Source organism: Dermacentor silvarum, chromosome 2 (genome assembly GCF_013339745.2).
Source record: "Dermacentor silvarum isolate Dsil-2018 chromosome 2, BIME_Dsil_1.4, whole genome shotgun sequence".
NCBI lineage: Eukaryota > Metazoa > Arthropoda > Arachnida > Ixodida > Ixodidae > Dermacentor > Dermacentor silvarum.
Genome location: NC_051155.1, coordinates 83,385,848 through 83,413,014, shown reverse-complemented (window position 1 = coordinate 83,413,014; position 27,167 = coordinate 83,385,848). Strand labels below are relative to the sequence as shown.

General features: G+C 49.8%; 1 protein-coding gene across 1 annotated transcript in view; it reads right to left on the bottom strand.

The window, feature by feature from the left end:
• Window positions 1-1,422: 1,422 nt before the first annotated feature.
• The window catches only part of LOC125943072 (uncharacterized), an 81,206-nt gene continuing 55,461 nt past the window's right edge, over window positions 1,423-27,167 (bottom strand). Inside the window, exons 3-5 of the mRNA XM_049661427.1 lie at window positions 18,875-18,945; window positions 2,745-2,822; window positions 1,423-1,630 (exon numbers count right to left, since the gene is read on the bottom strand). Of these exons, the coding sequence (XP_049517384.1) occupies window positions 1,428-1,630; window positions 2,745-2,822; window positions 18,875-18,945 (352 nt within the window). The 3' untranslated portion in view covers window positions 1,423-1,427. The remainder of the gene's footprint in view (window positions 1,631-2,744; window positions 2,823-18,874; window positions 18,946-27,167) is intronic.

The following is a 27,167-nucleotide window of genomic DNA, read 5'->3' as shown; positions in this document are numbered from 1 at the left end:
TCCGCTCGTATGTCTCCAGCCAGGTTTCAGGGTCTTCAGCCGATGATCCACGGAAGGTCGGGGGCTCGCGAGGTTGTTGCAGCAGGATGGGGGACGCTGGGGCTGCCATTGAGGTCGTTGACTTGGCCTTGATCGTTTTGGTCTTCTTGGGAAGAAGTCCGTACTCCGGCAGAAGTCCTTGCTGCCTACGGCTAGCTCGCTGGTCCTTGGTGACGTTGGCGTTGTCCTCCGGTTTCGGGCTTGGATCGCGGCTTTGCGGGGGCGTTCGCTGCATGAACGCACTAGCACCTCCACCAGATGTCACGTAGTAGTGACGCTGAAGAAAACAGTCGTAAAACTGTGTACGACGAAACTGGTTGTTTATTGGGCGAACCTGTGCCCACAAAATCAAGGTACACTCAAAGCACAACGATAGCGGCGAACACAGTCGGCGATCGTCGAAAATCTGATCAGCGGCGAAGCGCGTCGGCTTTTATACCTGAGTCATCGAAGGTTCTAGATTAATCCCTGATGCCCGCGTGTCTTCTAGAAAGTTCTAGACAATTCGCCTCAGTCATGCAATCAGATAACAGAAGCGTCGGTGAAAACAGGCAATGGAAAGAAGCATCGATAACGTTCTAGAAACTTCCGATACAGGCGCGTCCTGCGCCGAGCGATAACGTTTAACATTTGTTAGCCGGTGGAAAGCGGCCACCGGTGAAAGATAAACATGTATACGTGTCACTATGAAGTACCGTAGCGGTTGATGGAACGTACAGAGTCGACCACATATAAGGTGAACGCCTCATTAGTATTCAAGACATCATAGAAGCTGATGTTCAGTACATGATTCGAAAAATCATTATTGTGTTTGTCGACACCATGATTACACATCGTATAACGAACATTTCACCCCTGAAGTAGAATAAATGCTGTAGTTTTACCGGCTTGAATACTAATGAGGTGGTCACCTTAGTTGTGCTCAACCCTGTACATTTCTTGTGGCGTAGACGCGTGGGCTGTGTATACGGTGCGTGATAATGCTGATTTTCGCCTCTGCCTTCGGACTGCAGTCCAAATTTGGCTCAGCGCGCTTTTAAGTGTAGTCGTCGATATCAGTTTATGCGTGTTAATTACGAAGACATTGTTTTTTTCTGGTGACCCTGTGGTCCAGGTGTTCTTCGTCGTGCTGTTGACGCCGTTTTAAGACAAGCGCCGCTATGGCCATGAAACGATGCACGTTATTCGCCTCGTTCTGTAGCACTACCCTTTCCAAGTCATCGCTTTATGTAGCCAGGATGGCTGCCATTTGCCTGGCGGCCCATTAAAATGAAATACTTTAGTGACAAAAGTGCGCGCGGGTCTATGGAGAGTGGCTGGTGCCAAGATATTTAAGCCACCTTGGCTTCTAAACTACAGATTTGTAGTAATAATTCATCGTAACGATATCAACATTTATTTCTTAGTTGTGGTCCGTGTGTTGTATTCGTTGCGAAGTGGCTGAGTATGGCATCGCAGTGCTCCTTCTTGTAGACGGTGATTTTTCTGTTTCCGCACTGTTCTTTATACACATCGTCACAAGTCTTGTTCCAGGAATTCACACTGCCTTCTCTTACCCACATTTCGCAAGCAGCTTTACAGTTTACAGCAGCTGAAGAGGGAAAGACAAGAACAATACCACTTTCTTCATGCAGAACATTGTGTCATAACTAGGAGTAAGAACCCAGGTGCAACAAAGTTTAACGTTGGCTAAACTTTGTAGTGTACACATCTAGCGCCACCATGGCAAAGCCGCCGGCCTGCCAATTGCACAGTTTTGCTGTTAACAACAGTTAAACAGCACCTAAGCAGACGACGCTGAACGTTGTAGTTGTTTATAACGACAGTAAAATCACGCCTGCTGTTTCTCAAGCTGCCACGGGCACTGCCTTATTTCGGTGGTATTGTCGAGGAGCCATGTGCTCCAGGCCATTGGTCACTAAATTTTGGCGAGAGGTAATGGCGTCGTTTCTCTTTTTTTCAACTTCGGTATCAAAAACAGCTATTTTCACTAGTATTTCTGCACGCTTCCACTAGCATACCAGCGACATCCGCTTGCTCTCCAATCCGCACCCTGTCTTCCTGTCACTTAACGTTAGATGTATCATTTCCATTGCATTGTGCTTGTTCTCTAATTTATTCTCGAGCTAATGCGATTAGCTTTTTTGGGGAACTTTACACGCTTGTGGACGTGTCCGCAAGTATCTAGCGTTTTAAGGCTAGAAGTTACGCTCATAGCCCAAACAAGACAAAAAAATTATATCACAGAGATGATGTTGCGCAAGTAACCTACATGGAACGATTTATTTACCTCTGTATGAATAGCGTGCTGTAGCAATTGTAAGTTAAAGAGAAATTGCTAGTATAATGAAAAATTTTGAACCTTGAAAGTACAATATTATTCGAAAAAAAGGAATGTGGTGTATTCGACTGGTATTGAGTTAGCTCTACATGCACCAATTTTTCGCAGGCTTCGAAAAATATTCGACGCAAAAATATAGCTCTTATGCTTTTCGCGAATCGTGTAAGCTGTTGCTAGAGATTGTCTACCCCATGAAGTTACAGGAAGCGATCCATGAACACAGCGATTCGGCATGCACATAACGATTGGCTGTAACAACAGAGAGCTCCTATAAACCACTCGTTAACAATGCTTTGGGTGCTTGTCAAAGACGTTCCTTCATGGCACCACATCCTATCGATCACTAAAGCGGCAAATCACATACCCTGGTTCCAGTGTGGCATAAGCACAACGGCGCAATGGTGGTCGGTGTAAACGATGGTATAGTTGTTCGTAGAGTTTCCTGAAAAATAAGGCAGAAAATGAGGTGGAGTGATGAAATTAGGAAACTCTCAGGCGCAACTTCGAGCCAGCTAGCGCAAAAGAGGGGTGATTAAGAGCGCTTCGTCCTGGAGTGGGCATAGAATTAGGCTGCTGCTGATGATCATGATGAACAGATGTCAAGTTTTTTCTCTTTCTCTCACGGTTTTTGAATACACTGGGCGCTCCGTAAATGGGCCTGTTCTTATTCACTCGAAGGTTGTTTATGCTGTGCAGTTCGCTGAGATCGTTTGCACGGACAAATGTAGGTTGACACTTAGATTTCACCTCCCCAGGTTCTATGCTGGCAATGGCATTGAGCTTCTAAGCGCGAGGGCGCGCAAACCATTTCGATGGGGCGAAGTGCAAGATCTTCTGTGTAACGTCCATTAGGTGCACCTTAAGTGCCTCAGGTGGTCACAATTTTCCAGAGTTCCAGACTGCGACGTGCCTCATAATCATATCTTGGTTTTGGCTCGTAAATCCTCAGACTATAAAAAATTATTTTCTAAGATATCGCGCCGAAATGCATTGCCAATTTTGCAATAATCGTGTTGTAGTGGGGAATAGAGTCCGCAGCCATTGAGAGAGGATGACGAAGCCCAGCCGCCCGGAGAGCGCGAGACAGTGACCGACGCTCTTGGACCAAGGCTGTTGTTACGTATAGTCCCTGCTTGTAAATAAACCCCCTTACAGTTTGGTGGAAAGGGGCTGGGTATCTCCTAGTCTCCCAACCTGGAACTACGCAGCCGTACCCTGCCTCGAGCGCCAGCGATGGCTGAAGAAACCACCACCCAAGGTCCTTCTCAGACTCAACCCACCGTCTGTCCCGGCGTGCTGCCTCAGCGTCACCCGCCGATATTCAGCGGGACTGACGACCAAGACGTCGAGGACTGGTTGGCAACTTACCAGAGGGTGAGCGCAGTCAGCAAATGGGACGATGCGACTAGGCTGACCAATGTCATATTTTACTTGACTGGCGTCGCCGGTCTCTGGTTCCGCAATCACGAAGTGGAGATTCATAACTGGGCCTCGTTCAAGACCACTTTTTCGGAAATCTTCGGCCGCCCCGCAGTACGCAAGCTCCGCGCAGAACAGCGACATCGTGAACGCGCTCAACAACCCGGTGAGAACTTCACCAGTTATATTGAAGACGTCCTCGACTTGTGTAAGCGTGTCAACCCGTCGATGCACGAGTCGGATAAGATCAAGCAAATCCTGAAAGGAATAGCCGATGACGCGTTTCAAATGTTATTGGCCAAAGACCCCCAAACCGTCGCAGATGTTGTCAGCTTGTGCCAGAGTTTCGACGAATTGCGCAAGCAACGCGCCCAAACTCGACACCCTCTGGAACAGAACGACTCGATCGCGGCCTTGACTCTGGGTGACCAGAATGCACTGTTGATTCAGATAAAGCAGTTCGTGCGTGAGGAGGTCGCCAGACAACTCTCATTTTATCGAGCACGCCCGAGCCAGCACAGGCACAACATCTGGCCCCCTTCATACGCCAAGCTATCCAGGAAGAGGTCACTGACGCTTTGCCTTTCGCTCGTCCGCTACCTCCGGAGCCTGCGCCCTTGTCGTATGCGCAAGTCGTCGCTGCCGGGCCGCCTCGTCAACCGACCTATTCTTCCGCGTAGGCACCCGTTCGGTCCCCACCAGTTCCGTTCAGCCGACCAGTCCCCACAAATTCATGGCGCACTGCGGACAATCGCCTTATCTGTTATGCTTGCGGCTATGCAGGACATGTGGCGCGCTTCTGTTGCCGTCGCGCTCCTGTTCCAATAGATGTCATGCGACCGTCTGCTTACGATCCTGGGCGTTTTGACGGCAGCGCGCGGCTACAACAATCCTCTTCGCCCGAGCGCATGCCCTCAGCTATCCGCCGATCTCCATCCACCCGACGTCGCTCTCTGTCACCTATGCGACGTCGACCCTGCCCTTCTGACGCGGAAAATTAAACGTCGCAGTTCCCGATGCACGAACTGCGTCGTCGTCGAAAAATTCAAGTCCTCGAATTGCTCCAGCGAACCTCATTGACGTTATTGTGGATGGTTTTCGTACCCTTGCGCTTGTATACACTGGTGCTGCCGTTTCAGTGATTGATGTAAAACTTTGCCGCTTGCTTCGGAAGATTATGACGACGTCAACGGGATTATCCCTCCGTACCACGGCCGCACATCATATTCAGCCGTTAGCCGCCTGCACAGCCCGCGTCATAATTCAAGCTGTTGTTTATCCTATTGAGTTTCTTGTGCTACCAGCCTGTTCGCATAATGTCATTCTTGGTTGGGATTTTCTTTCTCGCCATCATGCTGTTATGGACTGTGCTCGTGCCGAGGTGGCGTTCTCTGCGTTGTGTTCCGCGTCGTCTGCACCTACAATGGAAAAGTTGTTTGTCGCTGAGGATACGAACATACCACCCAGTAGTAAAGTCCTTGTCCCCGTGTCCTGTGCCGCTGTTCGTGAGTCTGCAGTTCTCTTTTCACCCTCCGAGACCGTTCAACACCGCAGGAATCTCACGTTGCCTTTTGCCGTTCTCGACATGACCAACGGTGCCACATCCTTATTTGTTACGAATACGTTGCCGGTTCCCTCAACCTTACTCCATGGAGAGTGTATCGGCACAATTCAGGCGTTCGACGTATCCTCTATCTTCTACCTTAACGACGTGGACAACTTCCACCTTAGTGCCTTGACGCCTTCTGCTAGTACGCCTGATCGACCGCCTTTAAGTGTGTTCGGCTCCGCCATCGACGACGAACTTGCAGAGGTGCACCGCGAGAAACTTCTTGCACTCCTCAACCAGTTTCGAGGCTCGTTTGATTGCCAGAAGACGTTATTAGGCCGCACGCATACTGTTCTCCATCCGATTGAAACCGGCTCACAAGCGCCTCTGCGCCAGCGCCCTTACCGCGTATCCCCTGCTGAGCGTCATGTGATCGCCGAACAAGTCGACGGCATGCTTCAGCGCGGCATCATTCAGCCGTCCTGCAGCCCCTGGTCGTCCCTGTTGTTCTTGTGAAGAAAAAAGATGGCTCAATCCGCTTCTGCGTCGACTACCGCCGATTGAACAAAGTTACGCGAAATAATGTGTATCCCCTGCCACACATCGATGATGCCCTCGACTGCTTGCGAGGAGCCGAATTCTTTTCATCACTACACTTACGGTCCGGTTATTGGCAGGTCCCTATGGCACCATACGATCGCCCGAAAACTGCCTTCGTAAATCCCGATGGGCTGTACGAATTCAATGTTATGCCATTCGGCCTATGTAACGCCCCAGCTACATTCGAAAGGATGATGGACAGTGTCTTGCGTGGGTTGAAATGGAAGACGTGCCTGTGCTACCTGGACTACGTCATCGTTTTCTCCCCTGATTTCGACAGTCACCTCCGTCGACTTCACGAGGTACTGAGCTGTTTGACGCGCGCAGGCCTTCAGCTTAACATCAAGAAGTGCCGATTCGGAGCTCGCAAACTCACCATCCTGGGCCACGTAGTCTCTAAGGACGGCGTCCTTCCAGATTCGTAGAAACTTCATGCTGTTGCTGAATTCCCGAAGCCTACCACCGTGAAAGCGCTTCGCAGCCTCCTTGGTCTATGCTCATACTTTCGTCACTTTGTGCAGAACTTGGCTTCTATAATAGCACCACTGACGAAGCTGCTCACCGGCGAAAACTATCTGTCTGGTTGGTCGCCGGCGTGTGATGAGGCTTTCGCAACATTACGCCGTCTCTTGACTTCCCCGCCCATCCTACGTCACTTCGACCCTGCCGCTCCGACCGAGGTACACACGGATGCTAGTGGGATAGGCCTTGGCGCTGTCCTTGCCCAACGTAAGCCGGGCTTCTCTGAGTACGTTGTTGCCTATGCGAGTCGTGCCCTTACCAAGACAGAGCGCAAGTACTCGGTTACCGAGAAGGAATGTTTGGCAATTGTTTGGGTGTTGCAGAAATTTCGCCCTTACTTGTATGGCAATTCGTTTGGTGTGGTCACCGATCATCATTCGGTCTGTTGGCTGGCTTCACTGAAGGATCCGTCGGGTCGACTTGGACGCTGGGCGCTTCGTTTGCAAGAATTCGATATTCGCGTTCTTTACCGCTCCGGACGCAAGCATGCCGACGCCGACGCACTTTCCCGCTCGCCGGTGTCTTCTGACGTTGCGCCTGTTTCCCTTTCCTCAACTTCCTTAGCCAGCATCAATATCACTGACATGCCTTCCGAACAGCGCAAGGATCCCTGGATCGCCTTGCTGATCGACGTTCTCTCTATGCCTTCGACGACACCAGCCCCCCAGCTCTCTCGTGCCCTTCGTCGCCAAGTACCTCATTATGCGCTCCGGGACGACATGTTGTATCGCCGCAACTACCAGTCCGATGGTCGAAAGTGGCTTTTTGTTATACCTCACCATTTGCGCTCCGATCTGTGCACGGACTTTCACGCAGACCCACAAAACGCGCATGCTGGCGTTTTGAAAACGTATGATAGACTTCGCCAGCGATTCTACTGGCGTGGAATGTACACATACGTCCGCAAGTACATTCGTTCCTGCATTGAGTGTCAACGCCGGAAAACAACTTGTCACACACCTGGCCCATTACAACGTTTGCCGTGTCCCGCTTGCCCGTTTGACAGAATCGGCATAGACCTGTACGGACCACTTCCTTCCACCCCTGCGGGCAATCGGTGGATTATGGTGACCGTCGACCATCTTACTCGATATGCCGAAACCGCCGCTCTTGCAACAGCTTCAGCTCGCGATGTTGCCTTTTTCGTCTTGCGCCGCTTCGTTCTTCGCCACGGTGCGCCACGCGAGCTGCTTAGTGACCGAGGGCGTGTGTTTCTTTCTCAAGTCATCGAAGAGCTTCTCAGTGAGTGCAATATCATTCATCGCACCACTGCAAGTTATCATCCGCAAACTAATGGCTTGACGGAGCGCTTTAACCGAACACTCGGTGACATGCTATCCATGTACATAGCCTCCGACCATTCAATTGGGACTTGGTGCTTCCTTTTGTGACATATGCATACAACACTGCCACGCAAGCCACCACTGGATTTTCGCTTTTCTTTTTACTATGCGGACGTGAGCCATCTTCCACACTGGACACTATACTTCCGTACCGCCCGGATGCATCCGAGTACCGCCCAGTCTCAGAACTTGCTCAATGTGCCGAAGAGTGTCGCCAACTCGCACGCTCGTTTACATCCGTGACCCAAGGTCTTCAAAAAGAGCGCCTTGACCCGGCTGAACCTACCCCTACCTTCCCTGTTGGCTCGTTCGTGTGGCTTTCAATTCCGTGCCCCACCCCTGGTCTCTCCCGCAAGTTTGCAGCGAAGTATCACGGTCCCTACCGGATCGTTGAATGCACATCGCCGGTGAACTACGTCGTCGAGCCTGTGACACCTCCCACCGACAGACGCTGCCGCGGTCGTGAAACAGTCCACGTGGGCCGCTTAAAGCCCTACTACGACCCTCTGGTGCTTGCCTCACCTTGAGTCACCAGGATGGCTCCTCTTCGTCGCCGGGGCCAATGTAGTGGGGAATAGAGTCCGCAGCCATTGAGAGAGGATGACGAAGCCCAGCCGCCCGGAGAGCGCGAGACAGTGACCGACGCTCTTGGACCAAGGCTGTTGTTACGTATAGCCCCTGCTTGTAAATAAACCCCCTTACAGTGTAAACGCCTTTGCGCTTTGGACTTGTGACATTCTTCACAATCGACAACCGCTTATACACACGCTTACAATAACAAATTGTAGAAATACTGCGTAGCTTAAACGACTCTGACATTCTATTTATTGCGCTCGCGTGTTATTGCCACGCACTTAATATCAACTTCCACCAAAATCTTCCCAGTCTAAATATTAATTTGATTCGTATGTTATTTCAACATAAGAATTGCACACGCACCTTTGCACAGAATTCACAGCCACGTCCGGCCACTTTCAGTGGCCACGGGAAAGCCGGAACCATGCAGTCGCCGCTAAAGCCTTTTTGCTTCTACATGCAGGTTTGTGAAGCTCCGTCTCTTTAGTATAAACGAACGTGTAATGCCTGTCTGCTGCTTTTCCCGTGCCCAAGTGCTATTTTTTCCCTTAGTGTGTGAATGTGTGTTTGTTGCAAGGCTACTCATCCTATGTGGTGACGTTGAACTTAATCCGGGACCCGAAACTGACAGGCAGTACGAATAACTTCTTGCAGCCATTTCTGCTCTTTCAGCAAAAGTAGATTCACGACACACAGAGGTAATGTGTGGCCTGGCCGAATTAAAAGAAAAACAAGCTGAATTAACTAATCAAGTGTCCCATTTAACCACAAGATGAACGACAGTTGAATCTCTGGTTGATTCACTTCAGCTTAACCCGTTGACAGCTGACATACCTGCAGCTTTAGCTCAAGCCGTTAAAATGAAAATGCCTCTCTCCCGACGCGTCTAGATGATCTAGAAGACCAGTCCCGCCGTGATAACTTAATATTTTATGGTATTTCCAACAATCCGTCAGAAACATGGGCGCAGTCCGAAAAATTTTTATGTGAACTTTTACCTCATGATCTTAAGCTTGAGGTCCACGCGAATACGGTATGTAGAGCCCATCGACTTGACTCGTACCCTGATAATAAGACTCGCCTTATAATCAATAAATTTTTCTTCTCAAAGCTAAAGGATAAAATTCGGGCACTAAAATTTAATCTGAAATTCACCGGGTTATCTGTGGACGAAGATTTTTGCCAAGCAACCCGCCAGTCTAGGAAGAAGTTACTAGATTTTGCTAAGGCTTCAAGCCAACCATATTCATTACGACTAAACAAGCTATTTTTGAACAAGAGGTGTTGCGTCTAATTTTGTACCACTGACAATGTATGCTAAGTCGATTTGCCAAGTGCGGAACGCTCTTCAGTTCGGTCGCGGCAAACTGTCGAAGGTAATAGACCGTCATAACTAGCACATGCGCAGTGGAATAACAGCATATCAGTTTTTTTCACTAACGTGCGAAGCTTACTAAATAAACGAGCTGCAATGTCCTCACTTATTGATTCATGCGTTGCTGACATCGTATGTCTCCCCGAAACATGGCTCTCTGCTAAGATAAAAACTAGCCAAATTTTTTATTGTGAGAAACTGTATTCATGATATCGCTGCAATCGCGGTGTGCGAACAGGTGGAGGTGTCTTGATTGCAGTTACTAAAACACTCACTTCTAACTCCGTTTCCATAGAAACACCACTAGAACTTGTTTGCGTGTGCTTTGTACTTGACAACAGAGATGTCATTTTTTGCACATTCTATCCCCCTCCAACTGCTTCGACGTCATTTTGCGATGACCTTCATGTCGCATTAAACAAATTAGTTGTCAGATAACCTAACGAACCGTTTTTTCTTCTCGGTGACTTCAACTTTCCCGATATCATTCGGCATAACGACATGGCAAAGTCCCAGTCTTCTCAGAGTACCCAGTTTATAAAGACTTGCTTAGACTTCCACTTCACTCAGCTTGTACTTAATCCTACACGAGTGTCTGCCCCTTCATCTAACATATTAGACCTGAATCTCACTACGAACCCTGATGTAGTTTCCCCAATTCATTACTTAAAAGAGTTAAGTAATCACCTTGCACTCACTTTTCATATCAACACACGGGCTACTGCTAGGAAAACTGCGAAGGTCATCCGCGATTACAGCGAAGTCGACTGAGCTTCCATTACCGCTGAAGTGGAAACTTTCGCAGCTTCTTACATTGCTAATTGCGATCAGCGCTGTGATGAAGAAAGCTGATACATTTAAAAAAATAAATTGTTGTCACTTATCGAATGCCTCGTGCCACAGACAACAGTCGTTTTCAAGCCACGGTCTCCTTGGTTCAACCCCTTTGTGAAGCGACTTCGTAACAAAAAAGCGGTTGTTTCGTCGTGCAAAAGCTTCACGCAGTGAAGAGACTTGGTCCGCTTACTACCGCACTGAAAGTGACTACAACGAAGCTGCCGCTAGTGCGAAACAGCAATTTCATTCTGTCACACTTGCGTCTCTTTTGCAAAACCAATCCTCGTAAGTTCTGGACCATAGTTAATGGTACTCCAAGTAATATAATCCGATTAACATACCCCACTGATGAACCTGTTGCTCCTGAAGAGTGCTGTAATGTATTTAATGATGTATTTCCTTCCCATGTTACCGCGATGCCACATAGATTACCGCTTGTATCTGATTCAGGTTTTTGCCAATGGATTCAATTCCTATTTACTGGGTTGGTGTTAGCTGCCCAATTCACAATCAAAAAACGTCTTCGTCTGCCGGCCCAGAGTGCCTGAATTCAAAAATTTTGAAGTGTACCAATGTATTTTATGCTGTTATTTTGCCGCACATTTTCACTCAGTCCTTGCAGCGGTGTGTTCTTCCATCTGACTGGTGCGTGGGAAAGGTAATTCCAGTTCACAAATCAGGTAACACACACTTACCCAGCAATTACAGGCCTATCTCACTAACAAGCATTTCATGTAGAATTCTCGAGCATATATTATATTCGCCTTTGGCTGCCTTTTTAGAATCCAGCACCTTTTTAAACCCCTGTCAACATGGTTTCTGTATGTTCTTTCCGTGTGAAACACAGCTCTTATCGTTTAATAATGATAATTTTTGCAATTTCTGATCTAGGTACCGGCATCGAACGCGTATTTCTTGATTTTGCCAAAGCCTTTGATTATGTGTTGCATTATTTACTTCTGCTTAAGCTGATTGAACTTAACCTGGACTTAAAGGTACTCGAGTGGATAAAAAAATGTTCTTTCTAACCGGACGCAGTTTGTAAACGCTAACAACTGTAATTCTGGGTTTTCTAATGTACCAGAAGGTGTTCCTATAGGCTCAGTCCTGGGTTCACTTCTCTTTTTAATTTATATTAACGATCTTCCGAACTGCGTTCTTTCTTCTTCCATAAAGCTATTTGCGGATGACTGCGTTCTTAACCGTAAAATTACTAATCCTTCTGATTCCCAAGAACTGCAGGACAACCTTAACCGCGTAACTCACTTGTGTTCTAATTGGTGTATGCAACTAAATTCAAATAAGCGCAAGCTCATGCGAACATCTCGTAACACTGATATGCACACCTACTTTATTAATGGAGCACCAGTGACGTCAGTTACCTCTTACAAGTATCTCGGCCTTCACATATCAAATAACTTTTCTTGGCATTCGAATATTGACTCTGTTACTAATAACGCTAACCGCACGCTTGGTTACTTGCGCCGTAACTTTAGCTCTACCCCTTCCTCCCTGAAGCTAACTCTTTAAAAAACTTTAGTTCGCTTCAAATTAGAGTATGCTTCAGCCATTTGGGATCCGACTCAGTCTTCATTAGTTTCTACTCTAGAGAGTATTTAAAACCGCAGTGCACGCTTTGTCTTATCCAATTATTCTCGATATGCAAGACGATATGAGAGAAGACGAAGACGTTCGCGCGTTCGGCTCGTGGTTCCTTTTGATGCTGAAGTTTTTTGTATTTTTGTGTTTAATCGTGCATCATCAAGACCCAGCGCTGTTTGTGCGGGCCTTCAAGACTGGTGCTTTGCTGGGAGGCCCTCCCTGCGAAGCCTGGTATGGAGGAGATGGTGGTGGACCAGTCTAGCGGCAGGGACAGACCTTCCGTCGCAAGGAAGCGCCTCAGCTCCTCAGTGGAAGCAGAAACTGCCGATTCCGAGTCTGACGCCAGGTCGGATGACTCGGATGCCTTCATACCTGCTAAGCATCGGCGTTGAAGACGGAAGTCTTCGACATGGTCCTCAAGCGAAGAAACCATCATATATACAACAGCATCGTGAATACGACAGTAGCGTTCGTACCGGTCGACGTGATGGTAAGCCTGAATGCCATCTCCAAACAGAAACTGCATGATTGTTTGTTCAAACTGGCACCGGGTCTTATTCAAGAGGTTCGAGTGAACCCAAGGAAAGATATTATTGCAGTGGACACAACAGATGAGAAAACGGTGCAAACTTTACTTGGCCTGTCTCAACTCTGTGGTGTCAACAAGCGGTCTTACATACCACAGGGCGCGGATGTAATAGGTGGCGTCATATCTGATGTTGACCCAGAACTTCAAGACGACGTCTTAAAAAGTATGATCGTTTGCACGCCACCATGCAAAATGATAAGCGCTCGATGGCATGGCTCGTCAAAGTATGTTAAGATTATTTTCGACTATGCAAAACTACCTAGTCAATATAAAGGCTGGACTAGTGCAATACCCAATTCAGCCCTTCATACAGAGACCCTTACAGTGCCGCAAATGTTTAAAACTTGGTCATGTGCAGGGTTTCTGCAGAAGTGCTGTGGTTTGTGCCAAATGTGGTCAAAATCACGACGCCAATTCATCCGACAGTCCGAAATCTCGGTGGCCGAACTATGACAGTGAATACTTGGCAACAGGCAAAGAATATCCCACACTCAAGAAAAAAACAAAAGGTTCTGAAAGAGAAAGCTGAGAAGAAGGCATCAGGAGAGAAGCTAAGTAGCAGCAGTGCCCGTCCAGCGGCTACAAATGGCAAAACTGAAGATGTACCCGCACGTACGAAGAATATCAAGGACACCACCGGTTGGCAAGAAAGTGGGAAACGGAATTTCTGTCTCTCTGCGATATCGTGGCCGGCGCTTCCATCGAAAGCGTCCGAACCAGTATCTACCAAGATCACGCCTCCGAAAGCTTCTGAACCAACTCCATCCAAGGCGTCGCCTACAGTAGTAGAACACTCTGTAAATAGGATGCCTACAGCAGTCTCGGTCAACGATGACGAAAAACTTATCAACCTGCTTAAGATGCTTGTGAACGTCGTTAGATCTCTGACTGCCGGTCGTCAGACACCAGCAGCATTAGCCGCAGAGCAACTTCTACATCCTCTTGTTCCTGTGCTCGACGGCCTTCACTAGAAACAAGATGATTGCTCGTAGAAAGCCCCGTCCCTCTGTGCTGCAATGGAATGTCAGGTCCTTGCGAGCGCGGCATGCCGATCTAGTCTTTCGGCTCCTCGCAATGAACACCCCGCCAAATGTTATACCGCTTCAATAAACCAATGTAAGAAAAGAAGAATTTAGAGTTCCAGGTTACGCAGGCATCCACAGTGACGCTCGATGCACAGCGCCGGCATGCGGGTCCCTCCAGTACACGGACGCCACGCATCCGCGAAATACTTCAAAAACATCGTTATACGTCCGAGCTGACCTACATTTCGCAGTTATTGAAACAAACGATATCTGCGATGCCAAATTTGAATGTACAGGTGTTACTGTGAGTCTCGGAGATGCCACAACGACTCTGGCAATCTTATATTATCGACCGACACGATCTTCAGACATCACCTTATTGGAATTCTTAGTCTCTCGGCGTGGGCCATCATTTGTGCTGTGCGGAGACTTCAATGCTCATCATCCTCGCTGGTGTTCTCGTCCACAAGACCAGCGTGCGATAGAGAACAACGAGCTTATTGTTCGACATGATCTAAAAACCCTCAATGATGGCTCACCTACATTTGTGGGCAGGGGGAAGGAACATTCCACCATCGACATTGCGATAACAACAAGAGATGGGTATCTGGCCTGGTCATGTGAATCTGACACATGGCGCTCAGGTCACCTACCAATTTGCCTGATTCCAGAACGTACTCCTAGCCGTCAGACTGCCGCCTACACAGTGACAAACTGGAGCAAGTTCCCTCAGCTGATTTCAGAGGCCCCATCACACGACAAGTTGTTTAAACTGATGAGCGAGTATCTTCAACAAGCTACCGTAAGAATACGGCGGGGAATAGATAAACCGAACCCTGATTTAAACCTCTTGAGGCTACGTGCCTGTCGACGCCGCGCTTACAGGAGAGCGCAGCGCTCTAAAAGAAGGTCCGATAGGACGGTATGTAACCGCCTCGATGCAGCCATACAGCGGCACACAAAACAAATTTGTCGAAAGAGCTGGACAGCACTGTGTAGTTCGCTGCATACGACAAATGATTTTGGAAGTGTTGGGCGAATACTGAAGGCTCTCCGCACTCCTGATATCTGCAAGAATCCAACTGCTGCTTTGTGCATAACGACGGGCCGGACTCCGAAAATTGTAGCGGAAGCATTTGCCGACCTTTTCGTACCTCCTTTGTCAAGTGACAACGCAAACAATGACCTTAATGCTCTGACAAGTCAGAACATCACAACGTTCTGCTAAGGTCCAACCTGCCAGATGGATGAAGCAGACTGTACTCTCGAAGAGCTTCATCACGCGCTCAGCCTCACCAAACGTCGCACTGCCCCTGGTGAAGACGGTGTTACGTACCAGGCGTTACGAAACATCGATGAGGCCTTTCATCAAGATGTCTTGGACGCATATAACGAAGTGTGGCGAACGTCTCGCATCCCCAATGATTGGAAATCATCTGTGCTGATAACAGTCTTAAAGCCCGGCCGCCCTGCAAAACACCTAAAGTCTTACCGGCCTATATCGCTAACTTCTAATGTTATGAAGCTGATGGAACGAATGGTACTGTTTCGTATAGATGGCAGGCTAGTGGAGCTAAATTTCTTTCCTGATGTCATGAGCGGGTTTCGTCGTCACCGTTCAGCCCTCGATAGCATAGCAGACCTCGTATCATCTCTAGAGTCCGCTCGATAAAACAAGCACTCTGCATACATGCTCTTCCTGGACATACAGCAAGCTTTCGATTCGGTTCCCCATAAGGTGATTATTATCGCCCTTATGTATGCGGGAATTTCGGGTCGACGGCTTCATTTCGTGGATAACTTTCTATCTGAGCGCCACATGACAGTGCGTGTTGGAGGAGCAACAAGCGATTCTCGCCCTGTTAAGTGTGGTTTACCGCAATGCAGCGTCTTGTCACCGCTTCGCTTCAACAGCGTGCTTGCTGGACTTCCAGGCCAATTGCCTCAGGAACCTGATTTTCGAATATGCGTAGAAATCTATGCTGATGACATTGCAGTGTGGATCAGCGGTCCTTCGCGCCACAGTCCACGTCTTCGCGGAATGTTGCAGAGAGCTCTGAATGCAACTTCAGAGTACTTGGAGGAAGTTGATCTGCAGATTTCACTAGCTAAGTCAGCCGCAATTGCGTATCCTCCAAGGCAACAGGCTCGTCGAAGCATGAGCCGGCTGTACCTCGGAGAGATACCGGTACAATGGGTACAACAACACCGCTACTTGGGCGTAATTATCGATGATCGCCTCTCTTGGTGCCCTGCCCCTACCTCTGTGCGGTGCAAATCTCGGTCGCTGATCAAGTATGTGGCCGCCTTGACTGCTAGGGGTGCTGGCTGCGACCAGACGACAACACTTCAGGTATACCAATCATCTGTCTTCTCTGGCGTGATGTATGCCTTGCCAGTCTTGAACGTGCCACCAAATGGGATGTCGCAATTGGAACGGGACCATCGTGTTGCCCTTCGGGTCATGCTTGGCTTACCTCGTGAGGCGCAATCAGTTCCACTACTCACAGAAGCGCACCAGTTGCACTGAGCTTGCAAGCAGACCAGAGAGCGCTACACCATATCGAGCGTTTGCACCGAGCATCAGACGGCCAAGTACTGATTAATCGGCTGATTCAGCGCCCGTTCTCTCAGATGGGGAAAATGGCGACATTATTTGTGGACATTACTCGCAGTTCAGGAGACACTACTTCATTCCCATCTCCGAAGAAGCGCAACAAATGTTCTTTCTCTATTTATCTGTAAATTCCCGAAATACACAAAAAAGTTGTCGCAGTTTCACCTGAAAGGGGAAGCATCAATTGCGATAGCAAATTTGTAGAGAGCTATACGGAGTAATGATAGCAGCTTTATCAGCTGTATAAACTTGGACATGCAGCAGCACCGGCAACACGCAGAACTGTTGTCGACGCCGTCGGCGTTTTGCTCGCGTTCGCTCAAGATGCGTGCGGCGTTGGTGACTGTTGCCGGAGCCTCTGATATAGATAGGCACTTGGTGCCGCAGCTAAACGTCGCCTCCCTTCCCTCCCTCTCCCCCCCGCCTCCCCCACGGCCTTTCGCGCGTCGGAAGAAGGCACGTTTGCTGCACATATATGGTGATTGTAGAGGAGGAAAGAGACGCCTACTTCTGCAGCCCTTAAGGGAGCAAAGCGCAGAACGCGCGTTTGTTCTCCGCCGTGCGTTCACTCCCCGTGAAAGCGCGCGTCCCTCGCACCCTTTCACTCGCACATACAGCGTTCGGCGCGCGGCGACGATTTCATCTCCGTTGACGTCATACGGAACCTCACGGCGACGGCGACGCCGACGGCAGAAATCTGCTTTTGAGTGTCCATATAATTGCTATCGCAATAAAGGTCTAGCCAGCTTGTTTCGGCACGATTTCTATTGGACCAGTCCCACCTATTTGAAAAATTTGGAGGTTATATTAAAGTATTCACGGACGCATCTGTACACAGCGCCGCCCAAGGCGCTTCTGCAGCTTTCTTTTGTCCTTCGACTGGCATAAGACGGGTGTTTAAAATACTTCATCCAACCTCATCAAGAACTGCAGAACTGGCCGCAATTGATGTTGCTTTGAAGTACGTACACGAAGAGTTAAAAGCATTGAAGGTCGCCATCCTTACAGACTTCCGTGCTGCCCTCAGCAGACTGAGACAAGATGCCAATACTCCAATTTTATGCAGTATTCAAGAAACTTCCGGCAAACTTACTTCCTGCGGAGTGTCCCTCATTGCCCAGTGGATACCCTCGCACGTGGGCATCTCTGGAAATGAAGAGGCTGATCGCCTCGCTTCAAGTTGTGCCCACCACCAATGTGACTGCCCTGACATTTCCTGCATGCTTGAAAAACGCTTGTCTTCTGATACGCCGACACTTCCTAAAGCAGCACCCAGACCGGCGTGTTGCAGACGGATAGTTCCCTCACGTGTTCGTGGTCGAGGCTTGCCCCGTCGTGCTAGAGCACTGCTATATAAGTTAATGATTGGGTCTGTGTTGGTGCGCGAACGCCTATACCGACGAGGACGTGTGGACAGACCGTCGTGTACGTTTTTCGGCTCCTGTGAGACACTTGAACATCTCGTTTTAGAGTGTCCCGCATTCGTTGCGCAGCGCGCATTGCTAATTAAGGAATATGGACTTATGGGACTGCAATGTGCGACCCTTGACGATGGCCTCTTTCCAAGAGGGTGCGCTTCCCGACGTGACCAGGCCCATCGAGCCCTGCTAGCTTTTCTTAAGGACACTGACTTGGCCTCCCGTTTATAGACATTTGCATGTTGTTTTGTTCTGTCTGTGTCTCCGTCATTTCTTCATTTCCTCTTTTCTTTCCTCATGTTTTCATTTCATCTATTCCCTCCTCCTGAAAGAGTAGGTAGGCATTGTGCCCCTCTCGGTGGCAGTTGTCAGCTTGCTCCCTCCCTATTTCCTTCGTGTCCTTCGGTTATATGTGCACAAATCAAACAACAACAACAACAACAACAACAACAACAACAACAACAACAACAACAACAACAACAATAATAATAATAATAATATGCAAGTATCTCATCAATGAAACGAACTCATTACTTATCTTATCTTTCGTCACGCCGCAAATGTTCCCGTCTCTCCATTTTTCACAAAGTTCTTCATTTGAACCCACTTTTATAAGAAACACTTCTTGCACCTCCATCTTATATTGCGTCCCACAGCGTTAAAGACGGGGTGCCATTGTGCCGCACAAACCAGTAGAGCCTCATTCATCCCTAGGACAAGCACGGACTGGAATCGCCTTTCCGCATCAGTCGCACTCATCACCGACTCTACCAACTTCAAGACCACTGTTCAGAATGCGTTTTGTTAATATTTGTTTCTACTTTTACTGCATTATTTTCTTATTTTTGACTCCATTCCTTTCTGTAATGCCTTTGGGCCTTAAAAGTACGTGAAATAAATAAATATATAAATAAATAAATAATTTGTTCTGTGTTTTACATAGGCTCACAGGGTCAGCGCATGCATTACCACAACCACGCTATTATATGTAATAGGGTGATGCGAAGAATGAAACTGCTTACCACCCCCTGGATAGCACTGTGTTGCTGTTAGTATTTGCTTTTGGGTGCTGTATAGCGACTTAATTTCGCGTCTGAAAGCAAATAAAAATATATATAATTGCCTCAGACGGCAAATATAGACAACCATATTTCCTTTAATAATATGAGAGTGTGTACTGTATATCAACCAGATAATTTCTAAAATGCACGGTTCCCGGCAAGATAACACCACCGGTTTTCCCTGGCAGGCTTATTTTACTGCTTTACAAATTTGGCAGGAACACCTGTATGGATTAGACTTCTCAAAAGGTATTATTTAGCAACGCACTAATCAATGTAACTAGGTAGAAAATCACATTCTTTAACCCTTCTTGATAGTATCGGAATATATATTCAGCTGCATGACAGAAAACATTCTAGGCTAATAAATCGCCATAGTAATTTTAAATGTAAGCATTGGCGCGAAAGAACTGCCTGTGCTGTCGCAGCGCCTTGTATTTTGCCCTGGCCAGAGTAAGTATGCTGAATTCGACCTATACAAAGTACACACGACGAAGCTGAAATTGCGCGTCTTGAAGAGTTCTTTTTCAACGAAACACATCGAAAATTGAAAAAGAAATTGCAAACTATTCGCTCATCACTGACAGTGGATCCAAGACATCCAGCTGGACGGGTAGCCAGATGGTTCAGTATCATCATCATCAGCCTATATTTAGGTCCACTGCAGGCCGAAGGCCTCTCCCTGCGATCTCCAATTACCCCTGTCTTGCGCTAGCTGATTTCCTAACTTCATCACCCCACCTAGTTTTCTGCCGTCCTCGACTTGTGACGCGACCACTTTGTGACAGATAAGGGCTTCTTTTTTTTGCTTTAGTGCATTCACTTTTCTGTGAAGCTATAGAACTCGAAGCTCCCGCTGGCATACCTGCATGGTCCGTGCGCACTGTAGCCGAAATGCGCGGGTTTATTGATTACGAAGGGAGACGCCATCAGCCCTGTCGTGTGCGTACAGAAGGAAGCTTTAAAAAAGTTTGCCCGTCATCACGAAGTTCTGCGACCTGTCTGTAATGTTCGGGCTTCATCGAGCAAAGGCAGATGCTTCTCAGCATTTGTAGCTCGCACACGGACGAGCGCTGATGAACACAACAATCAATGCGCTGAATGTACTTCTCTTCCTTGAATGAGAATCCTTTGTGCAGTTGCCGATTGGATGCGCCGAAGTGCAAGTCAATCACACTGTCGCTAACCGGCGGCACAGAATTTAGGTCGTTAGTCCAGTGCTTGCTCGTGTCGAAAAATTGCATAAAGCTCGCTGGCGAAAACATTGTCAACTTCAGAAAATTTTCGCAACGCAGAAGAAAAAACGCCCACTAAAATAATATATTGCCACCTGGTGTTTTGAGCCAGCCAACAATCATCATTGGGTGCCCAGCAAGAACGGAGAAGACGACGAAGTCGAAGATCCCGCGCCAGCTGGAGAACCGTCCCTTCGTGTCTGGCATTCTTCGTGCCTGGCTGCTGGTACTGTTGCTTGCGCTTGCCTTAGCGCGTAACAAACTGGTGGAGGTGCGGGGCAATCTAATCTATGCACCAAACACCCCCCCCCCCCCCGAGCAGCAGGAGCTCCAGTCCCGTACCGGTGGTTACGACTGTACACCGCGCCAGCAGAAGGATTCGTGGACAAGCCCCTGAATTTGGACTCCTCCCAGAGACAATGGCAGCTCCGACCACCCCAACCGGTATGGAAGGCACTACGCCGATTCATTGTACGCTACTCAATCCGCTAATACCGAATCCCTTCCACGGTGCCATGCATGAGGATGTTGAAGATTGGCTGGTGCACTATGAACGTGTTGCCGCGTTCAACAAGTGGGACGATGCAGACAAACTGAAAAAAAATGTCGCAGTTTCGCCCTAAGGGCGAAGCAATGAATGCGATAGCAACACAGCAATGTCATACGAAGTAAGGTGAGCGGCCTTTGTAGCAATATGAATTGTAGTAAACATGAGCTGATTAAGTAAGCAGGTGTGCTGCGGCGTAAGTAGACCGACATGAAGAGAGACTCGATGACCACGAGAAGGCGCGTGTGAAACGGTGGTGTTGATGAGAAGCGCTTCCCGTGGGCAGCGCGTGCGAAGGGACACACCTGTAGTGCTGCACTGCCGATCTGGGCAGCATTGCATGTGTAGCGTGCGTTGGAAAATGTGGCCCGACTATTACTAACTGAATGAACAAGCGTGGTGTGAGCGCGCACAAACAAACATGAATAGATCACACTGAATGACTGCAGCCAACGACTGTCAAAACGCTGGCAGCGCAACGTACCTTCGCCCGCTGCGCGGGCGAAGGTACGTGCGCTCTATCAACGGAAACTGAGCGGCATAAAGGTCGGAGCCGTGTGGAGATAAGAGACGGTGCGGTCGAACGAACGACGAGCGCGGTTGTTGGAAGCGTAGAAGTGCGCCCCCCCCCCCCCCCCCATGCTCCCTCCGGCGCTGGCTTCCCGCTTCCTGGCTTGCGCGTGGGAGAGATAAGAGACTGTGCGGAGCGACGAGCGCGGTTGTTGGCAGAGAAGTGCCCCCCCCCCCCCCCCTGCTCCCTCCGGCGCTGGCTTTCCGCTTCCTTGCTTGCGCGTGGGAGATTGAGTGTGTTCGCTCTCCGTGATAGCGCGCGTCCCCCCACGCTTCCGCTGGGGCATACGGCGCGCGGCGAAGACTTTGTCTATACGGAACGTCACGGCGACGGCGACGGCGACGGCGACGACGACGACGACGCCGACGGCAGAAATCCGGTTGAAGTGTCCATATAATTGCTATCGCAATAAAACGGATATCTCAGCCTTAACGATGGCGCACGTGTTTGGTATGAGAACCGTGCAGATACCCTAACTTCATGGGAAGAATTCAAACACCGTCTTTTTGAGACGTATGCGAGCCCTGATCGCCGAGAACGAGCTGAGCGTGATCTCTAGTCCCGTATTGAAATGCCGAACGAAGGTGTCGCAATGTATGTCGAGGACATGACGCGTCTCTTTCGACGAGCCGACCCCAGCATGTCAGAAGAAAAGAAGGTACGGTACCTGATGCGCGGAGTGAAAGAGCAGCTGTTCGGTGGTCTCGTACGCAGTCCTCCCAAGACTGTGTCAGAATTTCTTTCCGAGGCCGTCACCATGGAACAGACTCTTCGGCAGCGGGCACCATCACACGAACGCCAAGTGAGCGCTGCCTCACCTACGGACTTCTTCCGAGCTCTCGGGGGCCACGTCGATTTCTTCCGAGAGCTCATCCGTTCCGTAATACGCGAAGAACTCCTAAAACTGTCGGTACCTTCACAGCCGACGCTCAGCTCTTTGTCCAGCGTTGTCCGTGACGAAGTTCAGCATGCGCTAAGAGAACCACCCTCCAACACAGAAGCTCAACCGGTAAGAACTAACAGACCCCGTATGTCATATTCGCAAGCTTTGCGGCAACCTGCACCACCTTCCTCCCCGTTTGCACTGCGTCCCCGGCCATACTACAGCCCGACCAAGCGGCCTCGTATTACCACGACAACCGACAGGAGGCCCCAAGAAAATCAAACATGTGGCGGGCGCCTGATCGCCGTCCGCTTTGCTTTCACGGTGGCGGAGCTGGGCATGTCTACCGACAGTCCTCATATCGAGAGCTCGGGCTACGCGGATTCCCAGCACACTCGCCGCGACCTAGGTTCGGCCAGCGTCCTCCTGCAATTGAATAATACGTTGCCCAGCAGCGCGGATCCTCATCAGCTCGACACCAGTCACGCTCCCCTTCGCCGCGGCGGTTTTATCCGACTCGCCGTACATATTCGAGCGTGGTGCAGGGTCGGTCGCCCAGCCCGCGCCGGGAAAACTAACCACAGCGGCCTTCGGGGGTGAGGCCGCTCAGTCTGGACGTGCTCAAGGACCCCTGCTGATGCGTACGCGGATCGACGATACATCGACGACGACAGTACCTGCTGATTACGGAAGAAAAATTTCCTTGGACATTCCTGTATTGCTCGACGGTCGTGAATTGACTGCTTTAGTGGACACTGGAGCGGAATATTCAATTATCAGCGAAAAACTGGCCACCCTTCTAAAGAAAGTGACGACGCCTTGGAATCGAACGCCAGTTCGTACAGCTGGCGGGCACATCGTCACACCACTCGGCATGTGCACGGCACGAATAGAAATTCGCGGCTCTACGTTTGTTGCCAGCCTGAGCATTCTCCCTCAGTGTTCTCGAGACCTAATCATCGGCATGGACTTTCTCAGGAAGCACGGAGCTATCATCGACATTCGCCAACGCCTCGTCACTTTCTCGACAAAGAGCGCCGCAGTGACGAGCAACACCATCCACCCTCGAGCACCTCTTCGTGTTATCGACGACGCTGTCACGTTACCACCGCGTGCAAGTGTCGTGGTTCAAGTGGCACGTGACAGGCTCTTACACGGTGAAGCGGTCGCAGAAACAGTCACTCGCTCCTGCTTTCTCAAGGTGTTTGCGTAGCAAGAAGCCTTATTGATCTTCATGATGGCCACTCTGACATTCTTGTCACGAACTTCAGCTACGAACACCGCCACCTTTTCCCCGGTTCTGTCATCGCCTACGCCGACCCAATCGCCGATGTCTCTGAATGTTTTCTTTCCGGGGCAATTGGCACTGCTGAAGCACCTTTATGCAACGTCGACATTAGTCCAACGCTTCCTGAAGACAACAAACAACCCTTGCGCGAGCTGTTACTAGAGTTTCACTCTTGCTTTGCACGGTCGTCGAAGATACGTGAAACGGCGATTACGAAACACCGTATCATCACCTATGACGACGCGCATCCCATACGGCAACAGCCTTATCGTGTTTCCCCAACCGAACGACATGCCATTCAAACGCAGGTGAAGGAAATGCTTCAAGACGGCGTAATACAGCCTTCATGCAGCCCCTGGTCATCGCCAGTCGTGCTTGTTAAAAAGAAAGATGGCACGCTTTGGTTTTGTGTTGACTACCGGAAGCTAAACAACGTCACAAAGAAAGACGTGTACCCGTTGCCTCGTGTCGACGATTCTCTGGACAGGCTGAGGCGCGCGAAGTTTTTCTCCTCTATCGATCTGAAAAGTGGCTACTGGCAAATTGAAGTAGATGTGCGGGACCGCGAGAAAACTGCCTTTGTTACTCCGGACGGCCTTTACGAATTTAGAGTACTCCCTTTCGGCCTCTGTTCCGCTCCAGCCACATTCCAGCGAATGATGGATACCGTTCTCGCTGACCTCAAATGGAAAAGCTGCCTCGTCTATCTCGATGATGTCGTTGTCATTTCAGAATCTTTTGACGAGCACCTTCGACGCCTTCGGTATGTACTCGAAGCCATTCGATCGGCTGACCTTACCCTCAAGCCAGAGAAATGCCATTTTGGTTACGAGGAACTGAAGTTTCTCGGACACGTCGTGAGCGCGGCGGGTGTTCGGCCCGATCCCGAGAAGACTGCTCCCGTAGCTGCTTTTCCAGCTCCAACAGACAGTAAAAGTGTCAGACGATTTTTGGGCTTGTGCGCATATTATCGACGCTTCATTGAAAATTTTTCGAAGATTGCAGAGCCGCTATTTCGCCTTACGCGTGACGACGTGCCATTCCTCTGGACTGATGAACAACAGACCGCCTTTGCCGAGCTACAACGTCGATTGTCTTCTCCTCCTGTGCTTGGTCATTTCGATGAGGACGCCGACACAGAAGTATGCAGTGACGCCAGCAATATCGGTCTCGGAGCTATCCTCGTGCAAAGGCAAGACGGGACTGAACGAGTTATAGCCTACGCGAGCCGCACTCTGTCACGCGCCGAGTCCAATTATTCCACCACAGAGAAGGAGTGCCTCGCGGTCATTTGGGCTACTACAAAGTTTAGGCCGTATCTCTATGGGCGGCCATTTAAAGTTGTGACCGATCATCACGCTTTATGCTGGTTGGCCAACCTTGGATACCCTTCTGGACGATTAGCACGTTGGAGTCTACGACTATTATTCAGCGCCTGTAAAAATGCAGCCGCTGCGCAAACAGGCGATCGACCCAACGAGCCGCGGTTTCTTTACTATTGCCTGCAGCGCTACGCGATGAGCTGAGGCCTCGGCTACCTGGGTTAACTTCAATCGAGAAGGATTCTATTAGCTGCAATCAAGCGCCGAACCATGTTACTGTGAAACGAGGTGAGCAGGCAGTCTTATGCAAGCTGGCTGAACGTGGGCGTATGCTAAACTGGTGCGTAGAGCTTCACTCACAATATACGCTAATTACCATTTGAGTTTCCGATTCCAACATAACTTTAATTATATTGTAGTGAAGAAGAGGGACTATACAGTGGGGCATTCTTACCAGCACTGTAAGAATAAGGTCAGTCTCTCCAGCGCATCGCTCGGACTACACCGCTGGCGCTCGCGGTTCCTTGAACTGACCCAACGGTTGGCCCTAACGCCTGTGAGCAATAAACGCCTTTAAAAGTGGTGGAGAGTGCTACGCTCGAACGCATCCTGGAGCTACGATCCCGTACCTTCTCTTCAACCATGTCTCAGGACGCATCTCAGCCGACGTCCCAGCAAACGCCTCCTGCACCCTCCGTCGTGTGCTTTGGTCTACCTCGCCTCAAGAATGCTCCTGTTTTCAGCGGCACTGGCGACACCGACGTGGAGGACTGGCTATCCACGTACGAGCGAGTAAGCGTCATCAATAAGTGGTACGATGCCGCGAAACTCAGCAACGTGCTCTTTTACCTCGCCGGCGTGGCAAGCCTCTGGTACAACAACCACGAGACGGAAGTTCCGACATGGTCCGCGTTCATGACCTCATTTGTAGCTGTGTTTGGTCGTCCTGCTGTGCGCAAGGTGTGAGCAGAATCCCGCTTGCGAAAACGAGCCCAACAGCCGGGAGAGTCCTTCACTAGCTACATGGAAGATAACCTGGACTTGTGTAAACGCGTGGACGCGACGATGTCGGAATCGGGCAGAATCAGAAACGTTCTGAAAGGGATCGAGGACGCGGCTTTCAATATGCTGCTCGCTAAGAATCCGCAATCCGTCACTGAGATCGTTACGTTATGCCAAAGTTACGAGCAGCTACGCAGGCAGCTCTCGTTGACTCGTCGGTCTTCATCACGCGACGATCACATCGCTGGTCTGGCTACCACCTACGACCAGACCGCACTGCTTGCGGACATGAAAGCTTTCATTCGGGAGGAGGTAGCTCGACAACTCTCCTTGGTGCCCTTTGCTCCGCCGCCGCATGTCCCACAGCCCGCTTCGCCAATCATGCCTCCGCTCCGCCGCGCCATCGAGCAAGAAATCGCCGAGGTACGAAATCGCCGAGAACAAGAAATTGCCGACCAACGCCACCATGTTCCTGCGGCTGTGCCACTGAGCTATACCGAGGTCGTGGCACCACCTAAACAGGCCCCGGCACCAGCACCACTGAGCTACGCTGAAGTCATCGCGAGGCCCCAACACTCTGCTCGTGTGTTCCTCACTTATGCCGACGCCGTGGCTCGGCCACCAGTGCAGCCCGTTATACAATCCTATAACCTGGCCGCTCTATCCAGGGTGTGCTCGGACGTGGCCGGGATCAGCTACAACCAACCGGTTGCGTACATATGACAACCGGCCTGTATGCTTTGCCTGCGGCTACGCCGGTCACGTTGCCCGTTTCTGTAATCGTGTGCAGCCGCCCAGCGTCGAATCATCCATGACCAACCGTTCGCCCCGTCCATATTGTGCCGATATGTCTTTTTACGTCAATATTACGACCCACAATCCTTTGTGTCACCGACAAACCACCCGCCGCCGAACATCCGCCGTTCCTCATCTCCTCGTCGGCGCTCGTTTCGCCGATGCGGCCTCGCGCCGCCCCTCGGAATGAGGAAAACTAACAGTCGCAGTCCAAGAGGCAAGGGCTGCGAAAACGTCGAAGTGCACAAGTCCTCATTGCAGCCCATTCAATGTGATAGACGTGTTTGTCGACGGTGTCCGCGCCTCTGCACTCGTGGACACAGGAGCAGTCGTATGTGTTATGGACGCTACACTTTGCCCCTTCGTTCGGAAAATCACGACGCCCCTGTCCGGACTATCCCTTCGCACAGCCAGTGCTCAGCATAATCGACCCTTGGCGTCGACGTTGTATACGCCACAGAATTCTTCATCATTTCCTCCTGCTCTCACGATGTCATCCTCGGCTGGGATTTTCTCTCGCGCCACAATTCCGTTATCGATTGCGCACGGGCCGAAATATAACTATCGCCGCTGCCATATTTGACGCCAACTGACACTCCGTCGCTTTCCAG